The following is a 15,683-nucleotide window of genomic DNA, read 5'->3' on the forward strand; positions in this document are numbered from 1 at the left end:
TGAAGCCAGAACCAGAGTGGTGCCACAAGCCCGCAAGTGTCCATTCTCAGAAAGAGGTATATATTAAAAAGGAAAAGCCAAGAGTCTAGATTAGGCATGTTGAAGATTTTTGTGTTATGGGTGTGGTTAGTGCTCAGATCATTATGTGGATGGGAGAAGGATAGTTGGGTCTCTATATAGACACCAGTTCGTAGATGAGAAGACCAAGAAGATAGGGAGGGAGTAAAAAATGCTGACTATTCACGTCTATGTGTAGCTGCTATTTTTGACTTTATATGTGCGCCACTAATGGCCACGACTGCAGATTCACATCGTGTTAATTCAGCTGTGTTTGTTCTGGTGCACTGATGTAGTTACTATTTAGGGTTAATTTGATAAATGCCATTCTTGCAGTTGAACAGAAAGAACAGAGATCCAGAAGAGCTTCTAATGTTAGAGCTCCTTGGGAATGGGGGAAAGGTATTTTGCTTCAGTCTTAATCTTGCATTAAGAAACAAAGGCAAAACTAGAACTGTGCATCTTTAATCTACTCCGTCTGTTCTGTCCAAGCTTAACAACACTGACAAACGATAACTAGGGAAATGTTGTAACAATATTGTTGATTTTCAGACACACATTGTAAAGCAACAGTTCCTTTTAAAATCAACCTATATTGCGAAACAAAGAGTTACTTCCTCCGTCCCATAATATAAGAATGTTTTTGACACTAGTGTAGTGTTAAAAACGTTCTTATATTTTGGGACAGAGGGAGTAGTATGCAGCATTCTTACTTTGATGTGTAAATTTTATGTCAATCACGTGCATAAAACATATTTTGTTATTGCTATTGGCCAGCAAGGTGTAGATTGTGCATTCTTTTTATATATTCTTGGATATCAGAGTCGATGTATCTATCGCTGAGAAACAGCCATTTCTGTCGAAGTTAATCCATAGTTACCTGATCTGCGATTCGTTCGGTTCACAATTCGAGTTTGCGGTTTGAATTCTCTACGTCATACGAATCGGGTTCGATATGGGGTATATACATCTCTGATTCACGAATTGGAGATCTGGTTCATGAACTTGCTCTCTCCGGTTTTGCATAGCTTACTGTAAGGTTTGCATGCAAATAGCCATCGAAGATCCTAGATCGATAATAAATGGAAAGTAGATAAAAATGTTGGTTGGTCCAGCCCAAACAGGCGTACGAGGCCATGACCTGCTGCTTCAGCTGCCTCCGATGACCTCCTTCTAACCTAATAATCCAGAGCTGCAGCCTCATGGGCTTTAGCATATCCTCGGTCGTTCTTTCTCCTGCTCATCCTCCATACGTGCATCTGCAGCAAGGAGGGGCTGCTGTTGCGCGACAACAACCAGCCTGCTGCCTGGTTTTTGCGACCATCTGTCGCGCCACCCACCGCGTTTATTCTGCCATCCAGTCGCCGCTCGCCAGCCACCACCTCTAGCCACCAAATCCATTTTCTGGTTCGATTAGAGTTCGACGAATCGGGCAGCGAATCCAGATCAAACAGAGCGAATTCGAACTCCGATCTGATTTGTTCGATCTAGATCGGAGTTCGAGGCCTCTCCCGGCGAGTCCGGTAACTATGAGTTAATCTCTCATACTTTACCAGCCTCTTCTTATTATGCCGGCTGGGACCGCTGCTTACAAGAAATCGGTTAATTGCACTTTGATGAATGTTCAAGGGAGTAAAATGGAACCATTACTAGAAAAACTATACGTTGTTTGTGTTGGCAAAAATATATTTCCTATTGTCAAAGGTTAGAGAACACAATAGCACTTAATAGTGTCTGGTAGAAAAACTGGAGTACTGTCGCTGTATCCATTGTTTTGAAACATTGCAGTACTCCCCTTTCAGTTCAGAGAGGAAGTGATATTGAAGTTATAAACCTGTTCCAGGTGAACTTTTTGAGACGGGAGACATCTAAAATATACCACTGCAAAACACAGTACCCGAAAGTGTACACCTGTTTTCTGTCCACTCATCTTGGCATTGCTGATCTGTTTGTGCTTCATATTTTTATGGTTCAGCAATTGTTGCACATTATGATTTACAAGTTTCCATCTTCATTTTGTCCCCAGCTCCAATACTTATTGTTTAGTTACTTTTGTAGGTTAATGTTGTTCAATCTTCTCGTGGTCTAAGTGTGAAAACAAAGCTGCATTCATTGAAGATAAAAGATGAGCTACATGGTCGTTTTTCAATGTCTACAAAGTATTTAGTATGTTCTGTTATCAATGAAGATTTGGAGTCCTTTCCTAAGAAAAATGAAGATTTGCCGCCTGAAGGTTCTTTTACACCTGACATGGAGGATCACCCCAAATCCTTCTCTGTGGAGGAAGATTCATTTATGGATGCATTGACAGATTTTACTTCTGACCAAAGTTTCAATCTCCCTGATCATGACATTCCATCAAACTCAATGTCTGATCTGAATGAGTACACTTTATGCTTTGATGGCGATCAGCAAAATTTGAAACCTACTGAAATTTTCTATGAGGCACAAGACAACAATGTCACTGATTTTGTTGTTCTTACATTTTTGAGTAGGACTCCAGACTCTTGCCTTTATGATGGTATAGATTCACAGGTAATTGGTTATTTCTGTGCTTTACAAAAGACATCTTCGTGTATTTGTCTTCTTATTATTCCAATGGTGCTGTAAGCAGGGTACCAGTTTTGCCTGGTAAAAGAATATTGGTCCATAAAGTTCCAATTTTAATTTGACTTTTCAGTCAGATTAATCGTCTTGCCCCAGAAAAGATTATCGGTCTAAACAATTCTTAATTCAATTTTGAATTTTCAAGTTGTAATTCTGAGAATATAGTTACTGTTCAATATATGTTCAAGCTAATGGCAGGAATATTGCCAAGCTAATTTATTTTTAGACAATGATTGCGAAGCTAATAAGGGCAGGTTGTATTGTGTAAAGTGAATTACCTTTTCACTATGGTAATAGATTACCTTTTCACCATGGTAAATAGATTGTAGAGCACAGAAAATATATATGCTAGCTATATTTGGGAGACTTTAAACAGGTTGCCAGTTGGTAACTAGTAACAGGCAGGGTCTGGGACGTATGCTTGGGTATCCTCTTTCTGTTTAATCCTTGGCTGTCAGTACCTTCCCTTCCACTAAAGCTTGTTGTTTACATGTTTTGCTCATTACAGATGAGTATCCGTATGTCTGCACTGGAGTTCTACTGTAACAGACCCACACTTGTTGCTCTTATCGAGTTTGGAGTTGATGTCAGCATGGTTAATTCTGTGCCAAAGAGTGACCCTGACATGGCAGGTGCAACACACAGTGCAATACCCACTGGGAAGGAACACACTGGCCGTACTGTTGTTAAAGGACTGTTAGGTTATGGAAAACGTCGAACTATTTTCAACATCAAAATGGATGTGGATCGGGTATCTATGTTTCTTAACAAGGAAGATGGTTCTCAGCTTGCGATGTTTGTGCAGGAGAAATTTCTGTTTGACCTGAAGGTGAGTTGAAGGTAGTATAGGGCCGAAGGATATTATTTATTTATCTTCTATATATCTCGGCATGCTATTTAGAATGTTTTCGATGGCTGGTGCTGTTTATAGGATGCTAGATTAATACAAAAACCAAAAATATTCCTTGAGATGACCATCCACGAGAACAGGAACAGGGGACATTCTTAGATTTCATACTTGACTGTTATTTCATTTACACATTTCTTTAATTGTCAGGTTCACCCGGGCTCATTTTCTATTGATGGTATGCTTGGTAATATGAGATTTTGTGACATGTCCCTCGGGCCAGATCATCGGTGGGGTTGGCTTTGTGATATACGGAAACCAGGTGTTGAGTCGCTTATAAAGGTAATATATATTGATGTACATGTCCAGTCATTTTCATGGCTTGGCGATAAATGTTCATCCCTGAATGGGGTACTCCTTCCATATTAATTTTCTGACTTTGTACTAAATCGGCGACAGTTAATATGGAACAGTGGGAGTACCAGATTAGCAGAGTAACAGTCTTCTCTTCAATCCTGAAGTACAGTGTGGCCATGTGTTACATATTTTACTTACAAACAAGATTCTAGCATGGTTGCCAGTATCAAAGCTCAATATGTTGTGTTCGCCGCCTGAAAAACTCGAGTCATAGTTTCTATTAGATTATGGAAGCGCCTAGGTTTATGTTGAGCATAGTTAGGTTAGCACTCTATTTCCTGCATTTTCACTGAGATGCAACCCAAATGCTAAGATCATTTGTCATTTTCATCTGCAAGCTTATAAAAGATGGAATTACATACTTAACCGCACTTGGCCAGTAATTCACCTGCTAGGCCAAAGCACATTTACTTATTTATTACATGCATTAAGCAGAAGCTGGAGAAGTCCATGCATGAGCAAAGAAAGCAAAAAAAGAAAGAGACTTGAGGGATTGGAATGTACCTAAGGATTTGGCTCTTGATAGGACTATGGAAATCAGCAATCCATGTATCAGAACCTTAATTTACTTTCCTTCACTTTGTTTATGAAGCAGCACAAAGGTTGTGGAGGAGCAACTCCACCTTGCTGCTACAATGTGTGCAGCACAAGTGTTGAAGGAACAACTTCAATGTGCTGCGCTAGATATCGCTCTAGAGGCGAATGTAGGCTGATAGGGCAGCAAGAGTTCAATCCAGAACTCCTAGGGCACAAGATCTACTCCAAGATCTTAGATAAGAACAACAAGTTCCATTATAGGTAGGGGTACATAGTCTGGGTACAAAGTAGAGGTGAGGACCTCTATTTATAGGGCTTTGGGAATCCTTCACATACTTCTACTTATAGCTGGAATACTCTAGAAACATTATTTAAGGTTCACCATTCTACTCATAGCTACTCACAACTAGAAGACTCTAGAAAACAGTAGGTAGGATAAAGAAAAGAAAAGAAATACTAGACCACAACAGAAGTATCTAAAAGTAGCCAAACAAATTTGACATATGATTATATTTTCATGTTCCTCATCATTCTCCCCTGGTTGTTTGGAACTCGCCCTCGAGTTATCTTCATTGAGCGCTTCTTCTGGATGGTAGAGAGTCAAGTATGCAACATTGAAAGTGTTGGAGATACCCATATCGCTTGGAAGATCTATCACATAAGCATTATCATTTATTTTCCTCACGATAGAGAAGGGTCCACACCTTCGCTGCCTAAGTTTCCCTTTAACACCTAAAGGCAGCCTCTCTTTTCGGAGGTAGACCATCACCTTATCACCGGCTTGGAATGATTTTGGCCTCCTTTTGCAATCAGCAAGCTGGTTATATTTCTGATTTTGTGCTTCCAAAGAACCGCGAATCTCTTCAAATAACTCGGTGTAATTATCAGCAAAGGACAATGCTGATTTTGAGTTTCCCCTTGATGGTAGCTTCACCAGGTCCACCACATGTGATGGAACTTTAGTGTAGACAATGGAAAAAGGGCTCCTTCCTGTGGATCTATGCTTGGAGTTATTGTAGGAGAATTCTGCAAGAGATAAAGCCAAATCCCATTGTCCCTTTCTTTCTCCACAAATGCAACGGATCAAATTACCCAAAAACTTGTTCACCACTTCCGTTTGTCCATCTGTTTGTGGATGAGCAGTGCTAGCAAATTTCAATTCAGTGTTGAATTGCTTCCACAAAGTGAGCCAAAATGCAGCAAGAAACTTGCTATCACGGTCTGAGACAATGGACCTTGGAACTCCATGAAGTCTGATCACTTCTCGACAGAATAGGTTTGCCACATGATGAGCATCCGTTGTCTTGCGGCATGGGATGAAATGAGCCATCTTAGAGAATCTATCCACGACCACAAATACAACATCACTTCCTCGTCTTGTTCTTGGCAAGCCCAAGACGAAGTCCATAGAAATGTCCTCCCATGGAGCAACAGGAACAGGCAAAGGCATGTATAACCCTGTGTTCTGGACTTGGCCTTTGCAGGTCTGACATACGGGGCACCGTTGAATGAACTTTCCAGCATCTCTCTTTAGTTGTGGCCAAAAGTAGGGAGCTTCCAGGTTAGCGATAGTCTTGTCCCGTCCAACATGACCACTAAGATCACTTCAATGGAGCTCTCTAACCAGCTTGTCACGTAGAGAACTTGGAATGCACAAATGATCATTTTTGAAGAGATATCCATCTTGCATCAAATAGTCATCACCTAATGGTTGGCCCCTTGCGTGCTTTACCCAAACATGGCGAAAGTCTTCGTCACCCTCATACAACTCCTTTATTTGATCCATGCCCGGAAGTTCAGCTTCAAAAGAAGTCAAGAGGCATGCACGACGACTCAAAGCATCGGCCACTCTGTTAGTTATTCCAGATTTATGCACGATGAGATAGTTAAATCTCTCCAGATATGCTGCCCATCTCGCTAGCATGTGGTCAACATGCTTTTGATTTCTAAAATGCTTCAAGGATTGATGGTCGCTATAAACAATGAAATCTTTAGGCAGCAAATAGACTTCCCAAGTTTTCAACGCTCTAAAAACGGCGTATAATTCTTGCTGATAGGTACTCCATTTCTGTCTAGCTTCACTTAACTTCTCACTAAAGAAAGCAATGGGCTTCCTTTCTTGAGATAGGAAGCTCCAATGCCTACTCCACTTGCATCACACTCCAACTCAAAAGTCTTGTTGAAATCAGGTAGTACCAAGACAGGAGCTTGTGATAGCTTTTGTTTAATCTCATTGAAACTAGCTTCAGCTGCTTCTATCCATTGGAACTTTCCTTTCTTCAAACACTCGGTAATTGGTGCCATGATAGTGCTGAAATTCTTCACAATTTGCCTATAGAAAGTTGCAAGGCCATGAAAGCTTCTTACCTCAGAAATGGTCTTAGGAGTTGGCCATTCTCTGATTGCTTCAACCTTAGAATCATCAACATGAATGCTGTCACATGTTATGATGAATCCTAGGAAAAGAAGTTGTGTTTGTAGGAAAACACATTTCTTCAAGTTGACGTAGAGGTCATTTTCCCTTAGTACTTCTAGCACCTTCCGAATGTGATCAAAGTGTTCATCCTCATCCTTGCTATAGATCAAGATGTCATCGAAATAGACCACAACAAAGTGGGATAAGAAGGGTCTAAGGACTTGATTCATTAAGTGCATAAAGGTACTTGGTGCATTTGAGAGTCCAAATGGCATGACTAGCCATTCAAACAACTCTTCCTTTGTCTTGAAGGCGGTCTTCCATTCATCCCCTGGTCTTATACGGATTTGATGATATCCACTTCTTAAATCTAGCTTTGTGAACACTCTTGCTCCACTAAGCTGATCCAACATATCATCCAGACGGGGAATAGGGAATCTATACCTTACGGTGATCTTGTTAACGGCTCTACTGTCCGTACACATGCGCCAAGATCCATCTTTCTTAGGCGCGAGCTGGGCTGGTACAGCACATGGGCTAATACTTTCTCGAATGTGCCCCTTTTGCAGCAATTCCTCCACTTTCTCCTTCAATATATCATGCTCCTTTGGGCTCATTCCATAGTGTGGAAGATTAGGAAGACTTGCTCCCGGAATTAAGTCAATTCTATGTTGAATTCCTCTCATCGGTGGCAAGCCATGTGGCTCCCCAAGTATGTTCTGAAGTTCTGCCAATAAACCACGTACCTTTACTGGAATTTCAACAGTCAGGTGCTCTTCTCCTTTACAACAAGTGCAGCACACAAATCTGCCTCCTTCAAGTCTTCCCATAAACTCATGAGAGGTATGGGAGATAGTTAACATAGTTTTCCCCTCCTCCTTAGAGGTATTACCTTCGGTTTTGTTTGGTAAGATAATGATCTTTCTCTTGTTCCGAATGAAAGAGTAAGAATTTTTCTTTGCCAAGGCCTCCCAAGAAGAACATGGCTGACATCCATGTCAACCACATCACACAACACATTTGAGCGATAATGCTTACCCAAAGAAAGTGGCAGGTTGCATTGTTTGGTGATCCTCATATTAACTCCTTTCTTGATCCATCCAATAGTGTAGGGATTTGGATGATCATGGGTTTCAAGCTCTAAATGGTCCACCAACTTCTGGGAGATAAGATTCTCGCAGCTGCAACTATCAATCACTAGTTTTCATACCTTGCCATTCACCATGCATTTGCTCTCAAATATTTTCTTCCATTCTGTGTCATCGAGTTGTGGTGTGGAACATAGGAGACGCTGGATCACACATACCACTTCTTCACCTTCTTCTTGAAAAACCTCTTGTCCGTCTACATCTTCACATTCGTATTCTTCCTCATCCCTTTCACCATCATGGATAGTCGTGTTAACAAATTTCCTTAGTGGGCAACCGCTGGATATGTGTCCCTCTTTACCACATTTATAGCACTTTGGGCCTTCATTTGCCTTACCCTTGCCTCTAGTTTGTTTCAGGATGGGCTGTTTTGTCTTTGGTGGAGTGGCCTTTTCTTCCACTCTATTAGGTTGGTTCCTAGATGAGCCTTCGGTATGAGGATATGGAGCCTTAGAGCATCTCCAGCCGTTCGCCCCCCCAGGACGCATAAAAATTGCCCCTGGGGGCGAGCCGGCGATACAATCGGCGCTGGGGGCGGTTTCGCGCCCAGTCGTCGCCCCCAGCTCGCCGATATTGGCCCACTTTTCAGCCCCATTTCGGCGAATAAAGGGCCCATATGGGCGACAATAGGCCCATATTTGGCGTGGTTTGCCGTTGTTCGGCGTTCAATTATGCACATCAATTTTTTTATCACATATTTCATCACAGAAATATCAAATACTTTAACAAAGTAGTACAACAACAAATAGTTCAATACAAATTATATAGTTCAACAAATAAAAACTCATATTTCATCACACGTCGCGCCCGGCGTCGCCCTTGAGCCTCCATAGATGCTCTATCAGATCTTGCTGCAGTTGATGATGCACCTGTGGGTCTCGGATCTCCTGATGCATACTGAGATAGGCAGTCCAGGTTGCCGGTAGCTGGTGATCAACTTCGGCTAGAGGACCCTGCCTGTAGTATGGTTCAGTGTCAAACACTGGGTCTTCTTGCTCGCTCTCGATGATCATGTTGTGTAAGATGACACAACAAGTCATAATCTCCCACATTTGATCTTTCGACCAGGTCTGAGCGGGGTACCGGACAACAGCAAATCGAGATTGGAGCACACCAAATGCCCACTCGACATCCTTCCTGCAAGCCTCCTGAACCTTCGCAAACCAGGCGTTCTTGCCTCCTGGCACAGGGTTTGAGATCGTCTTCACAAATGTCGACCATCTCGGATAGATGCCATCAGCTAGATAGTACCCCTTGTTGTAGTGCCGCCCATTGATCTCGAAGTTCACCGGAGGAGAATGACCTTCAACAAGCTTGGCAAAGACAGGAGAGCACGGCAGCACGTTGATGTCATTGTGAGTTCCTGGCATACCAAAGGAGTGCCAAATCCAGAGGTCCTGTGTGCCACTGCCTCAAGTACCACACTGCAACCGCCTTTGGCGCCTTTGTACATCCCCTGCCAAGCAAATGGGCAATTCTTCCATTTCCAATGCATGTAGTCGATGCTTCCAAGCATCCTAGGAAATCCTCTTGCTGCATTCTGTGCTAGGATCCGAGCAGTGTCTTCCGCATTGGGTGTTCTCAAGTATTGCGGTCCAAACACTGCCACCACTGCCCGACAGAACTTGTAGAAACACTCTATGCTGGTGGACTCGACCATGCGCCCATAGTCGTCGAGTGAATCACCGGGAGCTCCGTATGCAAGCATCCTCATCGCTGTCGTGCACTTCTGGATGGAGGTGAATCCAAGGGCGCCGGTGCAATCCATCTTGCACTTTAAGTAGTTGTCGAACTCCCGGATGGAATTCACAATCCTGAGGAAGAGCTTTCGGCTCATCCGATAACGGCGCCGAAATGTTTTCTCGCCGTGAAGTGGAGCATCGGCGAAGTAGTCGGAGTAGAGCATGCAGTAGCCTTCGAGACGATGCCGGTTCTTTGCTTTCACCCGCCCCGGCGCCGAGCCACCTCGCCGCGGCTTTTCATTGCTCGCCAGCAGCTGGGCGAGGGCGGCGAGCACCATGAGATGCTCTTCCTCCTGGACGTCGGCCTCGGCTTCCTCCTCCAGCAGCGCGGCGAGCGCTTCCTCGTCATCGGAGTCCATCGCCGAGGCAGGCAAATCGCCGAACACCTTGCGCTCGGTGGGCGTGTACCCGCCGCTAAACTGCCCCTCCGCGGTCGGAAACGGCGGCCGGAAACGCCCAACTGCTGTTGGAGGGGCTGCCGCGGCGAAGCTTTGCTATTTTTCCGGCATGGAATGGCTATCTAGTGGTGAAAGGCGGCGGGCGACGCCGAGCTACTGGCGGCCGAGGGCGGGGGGTGGGAGGCGAGTCGGGGAAGAAAACCTTGACTTTTCCCCTGACGGCGTTGGCCAGCCGCGCTTTTCCCTTGCGCCGGAGCCCCCAACTGCCCCCCAGTGCGCCGGGTTCGGCCTGTGACCGCCGGGTGGAAAAAAAGGCCGAACCGGCGTTTTTCGGCGTCCTGGGGGCGCGACTGGGGCGTTTTTTTGGCGCCAGCGCCGAAAAAGTGGCCTGGGGGGGCTGTTGGGGGCGCGGCTGGAGATGCTCTTAGTTGTCTTTCTCATCCTCACAAACCTCTCAAGCAGCACAAAGGTTGTGGAGGAGCAACTCCACCTTGCTGCTACAATGTGTACAGCACAAGTGTTGAAGGAACAGCTTCAACATAAATTGGCCTTCTTGAAGCACGTTGAACAACATGTTGTTGTGGCGGTCTTGCTCCAAGATTACCTCTCCTTCTTCCTTGATGAACATCTTCCTCTTCTTTAGATGAATCTCCTTCATTGGTAGCAGGGGGGACACCCTTTCTTATCATCTCAACCAGCTGGTCAAATCTCCTACTAAGATCTTCACGCAGCTCTTTGATTTGTTGTTCAGCAGCATCCATCCTCTTCTCCAATTGCTCCATTGCTTGCTGCAACTTGCTCTCGAAGAGGACAGCAAGAACGATTATGGGTCAACGAGGCTCTGATACCACCTGAAGCAGCATAAAGGTTGTGGAGGAGCAACTCCACCTTGCTGCTACAATGTGTACAACACAAGTGTTGAAGGAACAACTTCAACGTGCTGCGCTAGATATCGCTCTAGAGGCGAATGTAGGCTGATAGGGCAGCGAGAGTTCAATCCAGAACTCCTAGGGCACAAGATCTACTCCAAGATCTTAGATAAGAACAACAAGTTCTATTATAGGTAGGGGTACATAGTCTGGGTACAAAGTAGAGGTGAGGACCTCTATTTATAGGGCTTTGGGAAGCCTTCACATACTTTTACTTATAGCTGGAATACTGTAGAAACATTATTTAAGGTTCACCATTCTACTCATAGCTACTCACAACTAGAAGACTCTAGAAAACAGTAGGTAGGATAAAGAAAAGAAAAGAAATACTAGACCACAACAGAAGTATCTAGAAGTAGCCAAACATATTTGACATATGATTATATTTTTATGTTCCTCATCTATTGTTCCTCATCAGTTTACCTGTACTCTCTTCTTTTTGGGTTCTCACAGTTTTCTGTTGGGTTTCATCTCTAGGGTTACGTGGGGTATCCACTATAGCAGGCGTAAGCCCCAACCTGTAGCAGGATAGGCTACGGCCAAGTAGGAGCAGCAGTACGGGTTACTTCCTTGCAGGATTGATTCCCTGATGGGAGGTATCAATTTGTAGTAGGAAGGTCTTTAGGAAGAGAAATAGAAGTTGGACTCTGAGAGGAGGCCTGTACGAGGAAACCCAAGCAATCAATAAAGTCAAGTCTTTTTCCCCAAGCTATTCTTTTCCTCCTCTGTTACCCCCTCAACACCGGCAAGACACCTGCCCGGTGGATTTTCATCGGTCCTCAGGCACCTTCAGACCATGGCTATGCGCTCCAACCCACGATCCTAACACCTAGCCTAACCCAACTTGCTTGGGACAAAAGGCTTCATTGTTGTGGTTGTTGTTGGTGGTGGTGGTGTTGTGACATCTGTTATTAACAGTATGGTAAATAGTTCTCTGTTATGTGGCTCGAATTACCTTTTAATCAAATGTGCAACTTTGAAATGGTTATGATTGCCACATATACTTGAAGTTCGATAATACATTTGTTTCTGGCAGCTGAAGCAGTAGAGTAATTTTTCTTTCCATTCTTTTGCAGTTTGCCTTCCAGTCTTATAGTGCCGACGATGATGACTATGAAGGTCATAATTACAGTCTGACTGGGCAGCTTTCTGCCGTCCGTATTGTCTTTCTTTATCGGTTTGTCCAGGAGGTATACATCACTAAGCCAAGTTGGATTATCTGATCTTCCATGATATGTATTTTTTGAAGTGCTTTTTTGTTTTGCAGTTTACTTCTTACTTCATGGAGCTTGCTACCCCTCACACTGAAGAAGCAATTAAGTTTATGGATAAAGTTGGAGGTTTTGAGTGGTTGATTCAGAAATATGAAATGGATGGTTCTTCTGCCATAAAGCTGGATCTTTCACTTGATACACCCATTATCATTGTCCCGAAGAATTCCCAGAGTGAAGAGTATGTCCATGCTTTACGTTCTTCAGTTTAATAATTCATTAGGACTGTTTCCATTAATTAATCTAATAGTCTAAAATAACTATGGCATACCACACTTGTGGGACAAAATTTTGGCAAACAGAAATGATGAGTCGTCGAGATAGCGACCTGTGAATTAGTCTAGACTAGCTAGGATTAGTCGTGGTTAATCGTTGACTACCATCATGTACCATGCGTTACAAATATTATCCTAGATACGAATATAGCACACACAAAATGCGTCAAGGGGACGCATGTACCATGAGTAAGGCAATGTTGACAAATAAAACAAAGGAGTTTAAACATATGAACCATCAGCCATGCCCATTAGCCATGAATGAATACTGAACAAGTCAACACATCATGTGTCACACAATGTTACAACAAATAGTTAAGTGGCATCAGCCTAAGTGCATAACAAATAAGTACCTGACGGCATTATTCCCTAAGAAAAGTTCCTAAGGACATTATCAAAAGCAACAAAAGGCTGCACAATCCAGAAGTTTTCTCCAGTCCCCATTATTTCGCATCACATCCTTCGGCCTCGAGTCAAACATCTGGTTGCTCATCCAATCAAAATTCACCGGCTTCATGGCTTTGTCCAGCATCATTTTGTGTTTCTCCTCCTTTGTCGTCGTCGCTATCAATGTCCCAGTTGTCCATCTCATCTTTGCCCTCACCCATGATATCTTACTAGAAGGGTTAGGCGCGCTTCGCTGCACTGTTGGTGTTGTTGTGATTTCATAGTTTTTGTTTGTTATTTGGTTTGGCGCGTTGGGAAGATGATGGTGTTTTTTTTTATAATGCGGTGTCTTGGTGGGCTTTCTTGGCAGTGTGATTATGTGTTATCTGCTAACCAACCCATACTTGTGCGGTGAAGTTTCTTTACGCTGGTGGCCGCATGTATCATATTGGTGCTGCATTGTCACATGTTGGCGCCTTTTCTCGTGGTAGTGCGAGGGTGCACAGGATTGATATGTTTTTTATAGGCTGCCTCTGCCGATTACTTCAACAAATCGTTTACCTGGTCAAAATCGTTAATCAAATCCAAAATTGAACACCTTAATTAATGGTGAACTAAATCCAAAATTGAACACCTCAATTGAATGGGAGGGATCCAAACATAGTGAATTAGAAGATTTTGCTACTACTCAACCTCTTCTTCAACAACTGTCTCCATCCTCTTCCTAAAACAAGTGATATGAGGGCCTATGGGTCTACTAGTATCACCACGAGCAGTCCTTGGGAAGTTCCGCCCTCTTAGGCGTCATTTGGTTTCACGGGATCCTGCCCGCTATTTCCCTGGTTAAGAACCCCACATGGAAAGTTAGTCTCGATTTTCCTGCCATAGCATTAGTTCATGCCCCGATCGATCCAATATCTCCGGGTTTCCCTCCCACGTCTCCCCACATCAGGAGAATTGTCCCCAGCCGCCGTTTGCGTTCTCTTCGCCTCCCACTTACGAAATCCGTAGGCTATGGCCCGACCTCCTCTGCCTTGGCCTTCCTGTTGGCAGTCTCCTCAACAACAACACCCGCTTCGTCTCCTTCCAATCACGAGCAGCGGCCTCCCCTCCCCTGGGTGTTGCCAAAGAACCAAATGGAAAGGAGATCATCCCCATGGGAGAAGGGGACCCCTGTGTCCGTGAAAATCCCCCACAGGGATTTGTTACCCTGGGTAGTCCTCCCCTTGCAACCAAACAAAGCCTTAGTGTTTCCGTAGCACCCATTTCTGAATAAACATCACCCCAAGTTAATTCATCACCATCATCGTCTAGGTGAACAGGTTCGGCATGAGCAAACCCATTCATTTTCCCACTGAAATTCCTCAAGGATTAGTAGCTCCTGAAATCTTGTTTTCATTCTCTCTTTGTATGGAATATACATGCTTATTCAGTTTCTTGTGCTCCAAATGATTTGTGGTATGGATCTGCAAGCACAAGTTTCATTAAGCAATGAAATGGCAGCTGCAATTAACATATGAAATGTACTCCAATTGCGCTCGCAGCCACCCGATGACGAACAACAAAGAGTTATGATTCTCTTTGCCAACGATTGGAGCTCGAAAGCAAGTCCACCATATGCATCCCACCAAGAAATTACAAAAATATCATGCATATGAAATCAAAGTTTAGACATTGCTCAAACTGATAAAAAATAAATTAATTATGCTTATATAAATCGTTGTGCTCCTCACTGCTGAAGAGACTTCTTATTTTCTTCTTACCCTTCGAGAAATCGGGAGAACACCAAAACTACTAGCGAAAAGCACTTTCACCTGGCTAGCACTTAGCAAGGTTAGTTTAGTTTGCTTGGAAGGGGAGCACATTCTTATTATGAGAAGGGGTCATTCGAGCCTATGGAAATAGGATACTCTGTTTACATAGAAATCCCTACGTCCTTACATTCTATTTAGGATTAGGAATAGGTGTAATCAGACCTGCTTTTGACATATCTATCCTATTCTTATTTGGGTACCATATGCACCTCTTTGGGCTTCTATTGTTCCTTTTATCTCGGTCTTTGATTGCCATTTTCTTTGAGAAGCAGCCTTCAACTCTCTCATTGTCGCAATGCTTATCTTGCTCTGGTGTTCATTCCTACCATCTTCTGTACCACATCATTGAAGATTGACCGCAAGTGTTGCAGCAAGCTTTTCTGTTTGTCTCTTTGATGTGATTTTTTCTTTTGCTTGGATTCAAGATCGATGATGCCCCATACAACATCTGCTCCATCTGTTGGTCCCATCTCTTTTCAACAGTATTTAGCACCTCTTTTTGTAAAGCAGGTTTCCCTTGCAAAGCTTCTTTACCATCAGCAATCCTTAGAGCAATAAATAGTGGTTGTGAAGCTCTCATGCAATTCTCCACTAAAGTCTAAAAGGGCAGGGAAAGCACAGTTTTTTCACTCTTCCCCGATGGAGTTGGCTTGAATCTGTTAACAAAGACAGCTTCAAAGTAAGCAACGATGTTGCAAAACGAGCAACTGCAAGCCTCATAAGATCACCACCATTGGTCTTCTTACTCATCAAATCAAGAATTCTTCACTGAAACTCCGGTATCTTCCTAACATCCACCAGCATGAGATCCAAGCAGTGGGCAGCACAAGGGGTCCCG

At 43.6% G+C, this 15,683-nt stretch overlaps 1 protein-coding gene across 1 annotated transcript in view; it reads left to right on the forward strand.

Annotated features, from left to right (window-relative positions):
• LOC119316811 overlaps positions 1-15,683 on the forward strand; it is a 94,400-nt gene that overhangs the window by 29,100 nt on the left and 49,617 nt on the right. The window contains exons 25-30 of the mRNA XM_037591201.1: positions 394-459; positions 2,116-2,592; positions 3,173-3,493; positions 3,722-3,853; positions 12,175-12,288; positions 12,366-12,550. Coding sequence (XP_037447098.1) covers positions 394-459; positions 2,116-2,592; positions 3,173-3,493; positions 3,722-3,853; positions 12,175-12,288; positions 12,366-12,550 — 1,295 coding nt within the window. The remainder of the gene's footprint in view (positions 1-393; positions 460-2,115; positions 2,593-3,172; positions 3,494-3,721; positions 3,854-12,174; positions 12,289-12,365; positions 12,551-15,683) is intronic.

This window comes from Triticum dicoccoides, chromosome 6A (assembly GCF_002162155.2).
Source record: "Triticum dicoccoides isolate Atlit2015 ecotype Zavitan chromosome 6A, WEW_v2.0, whole genome shotgun sequence".
NCBI lineage: Eukaryota > Viridiplantae > Streptophyta > Magnoliopsida > Poales > Poaceae > Triticum > Triticum dicoccoides.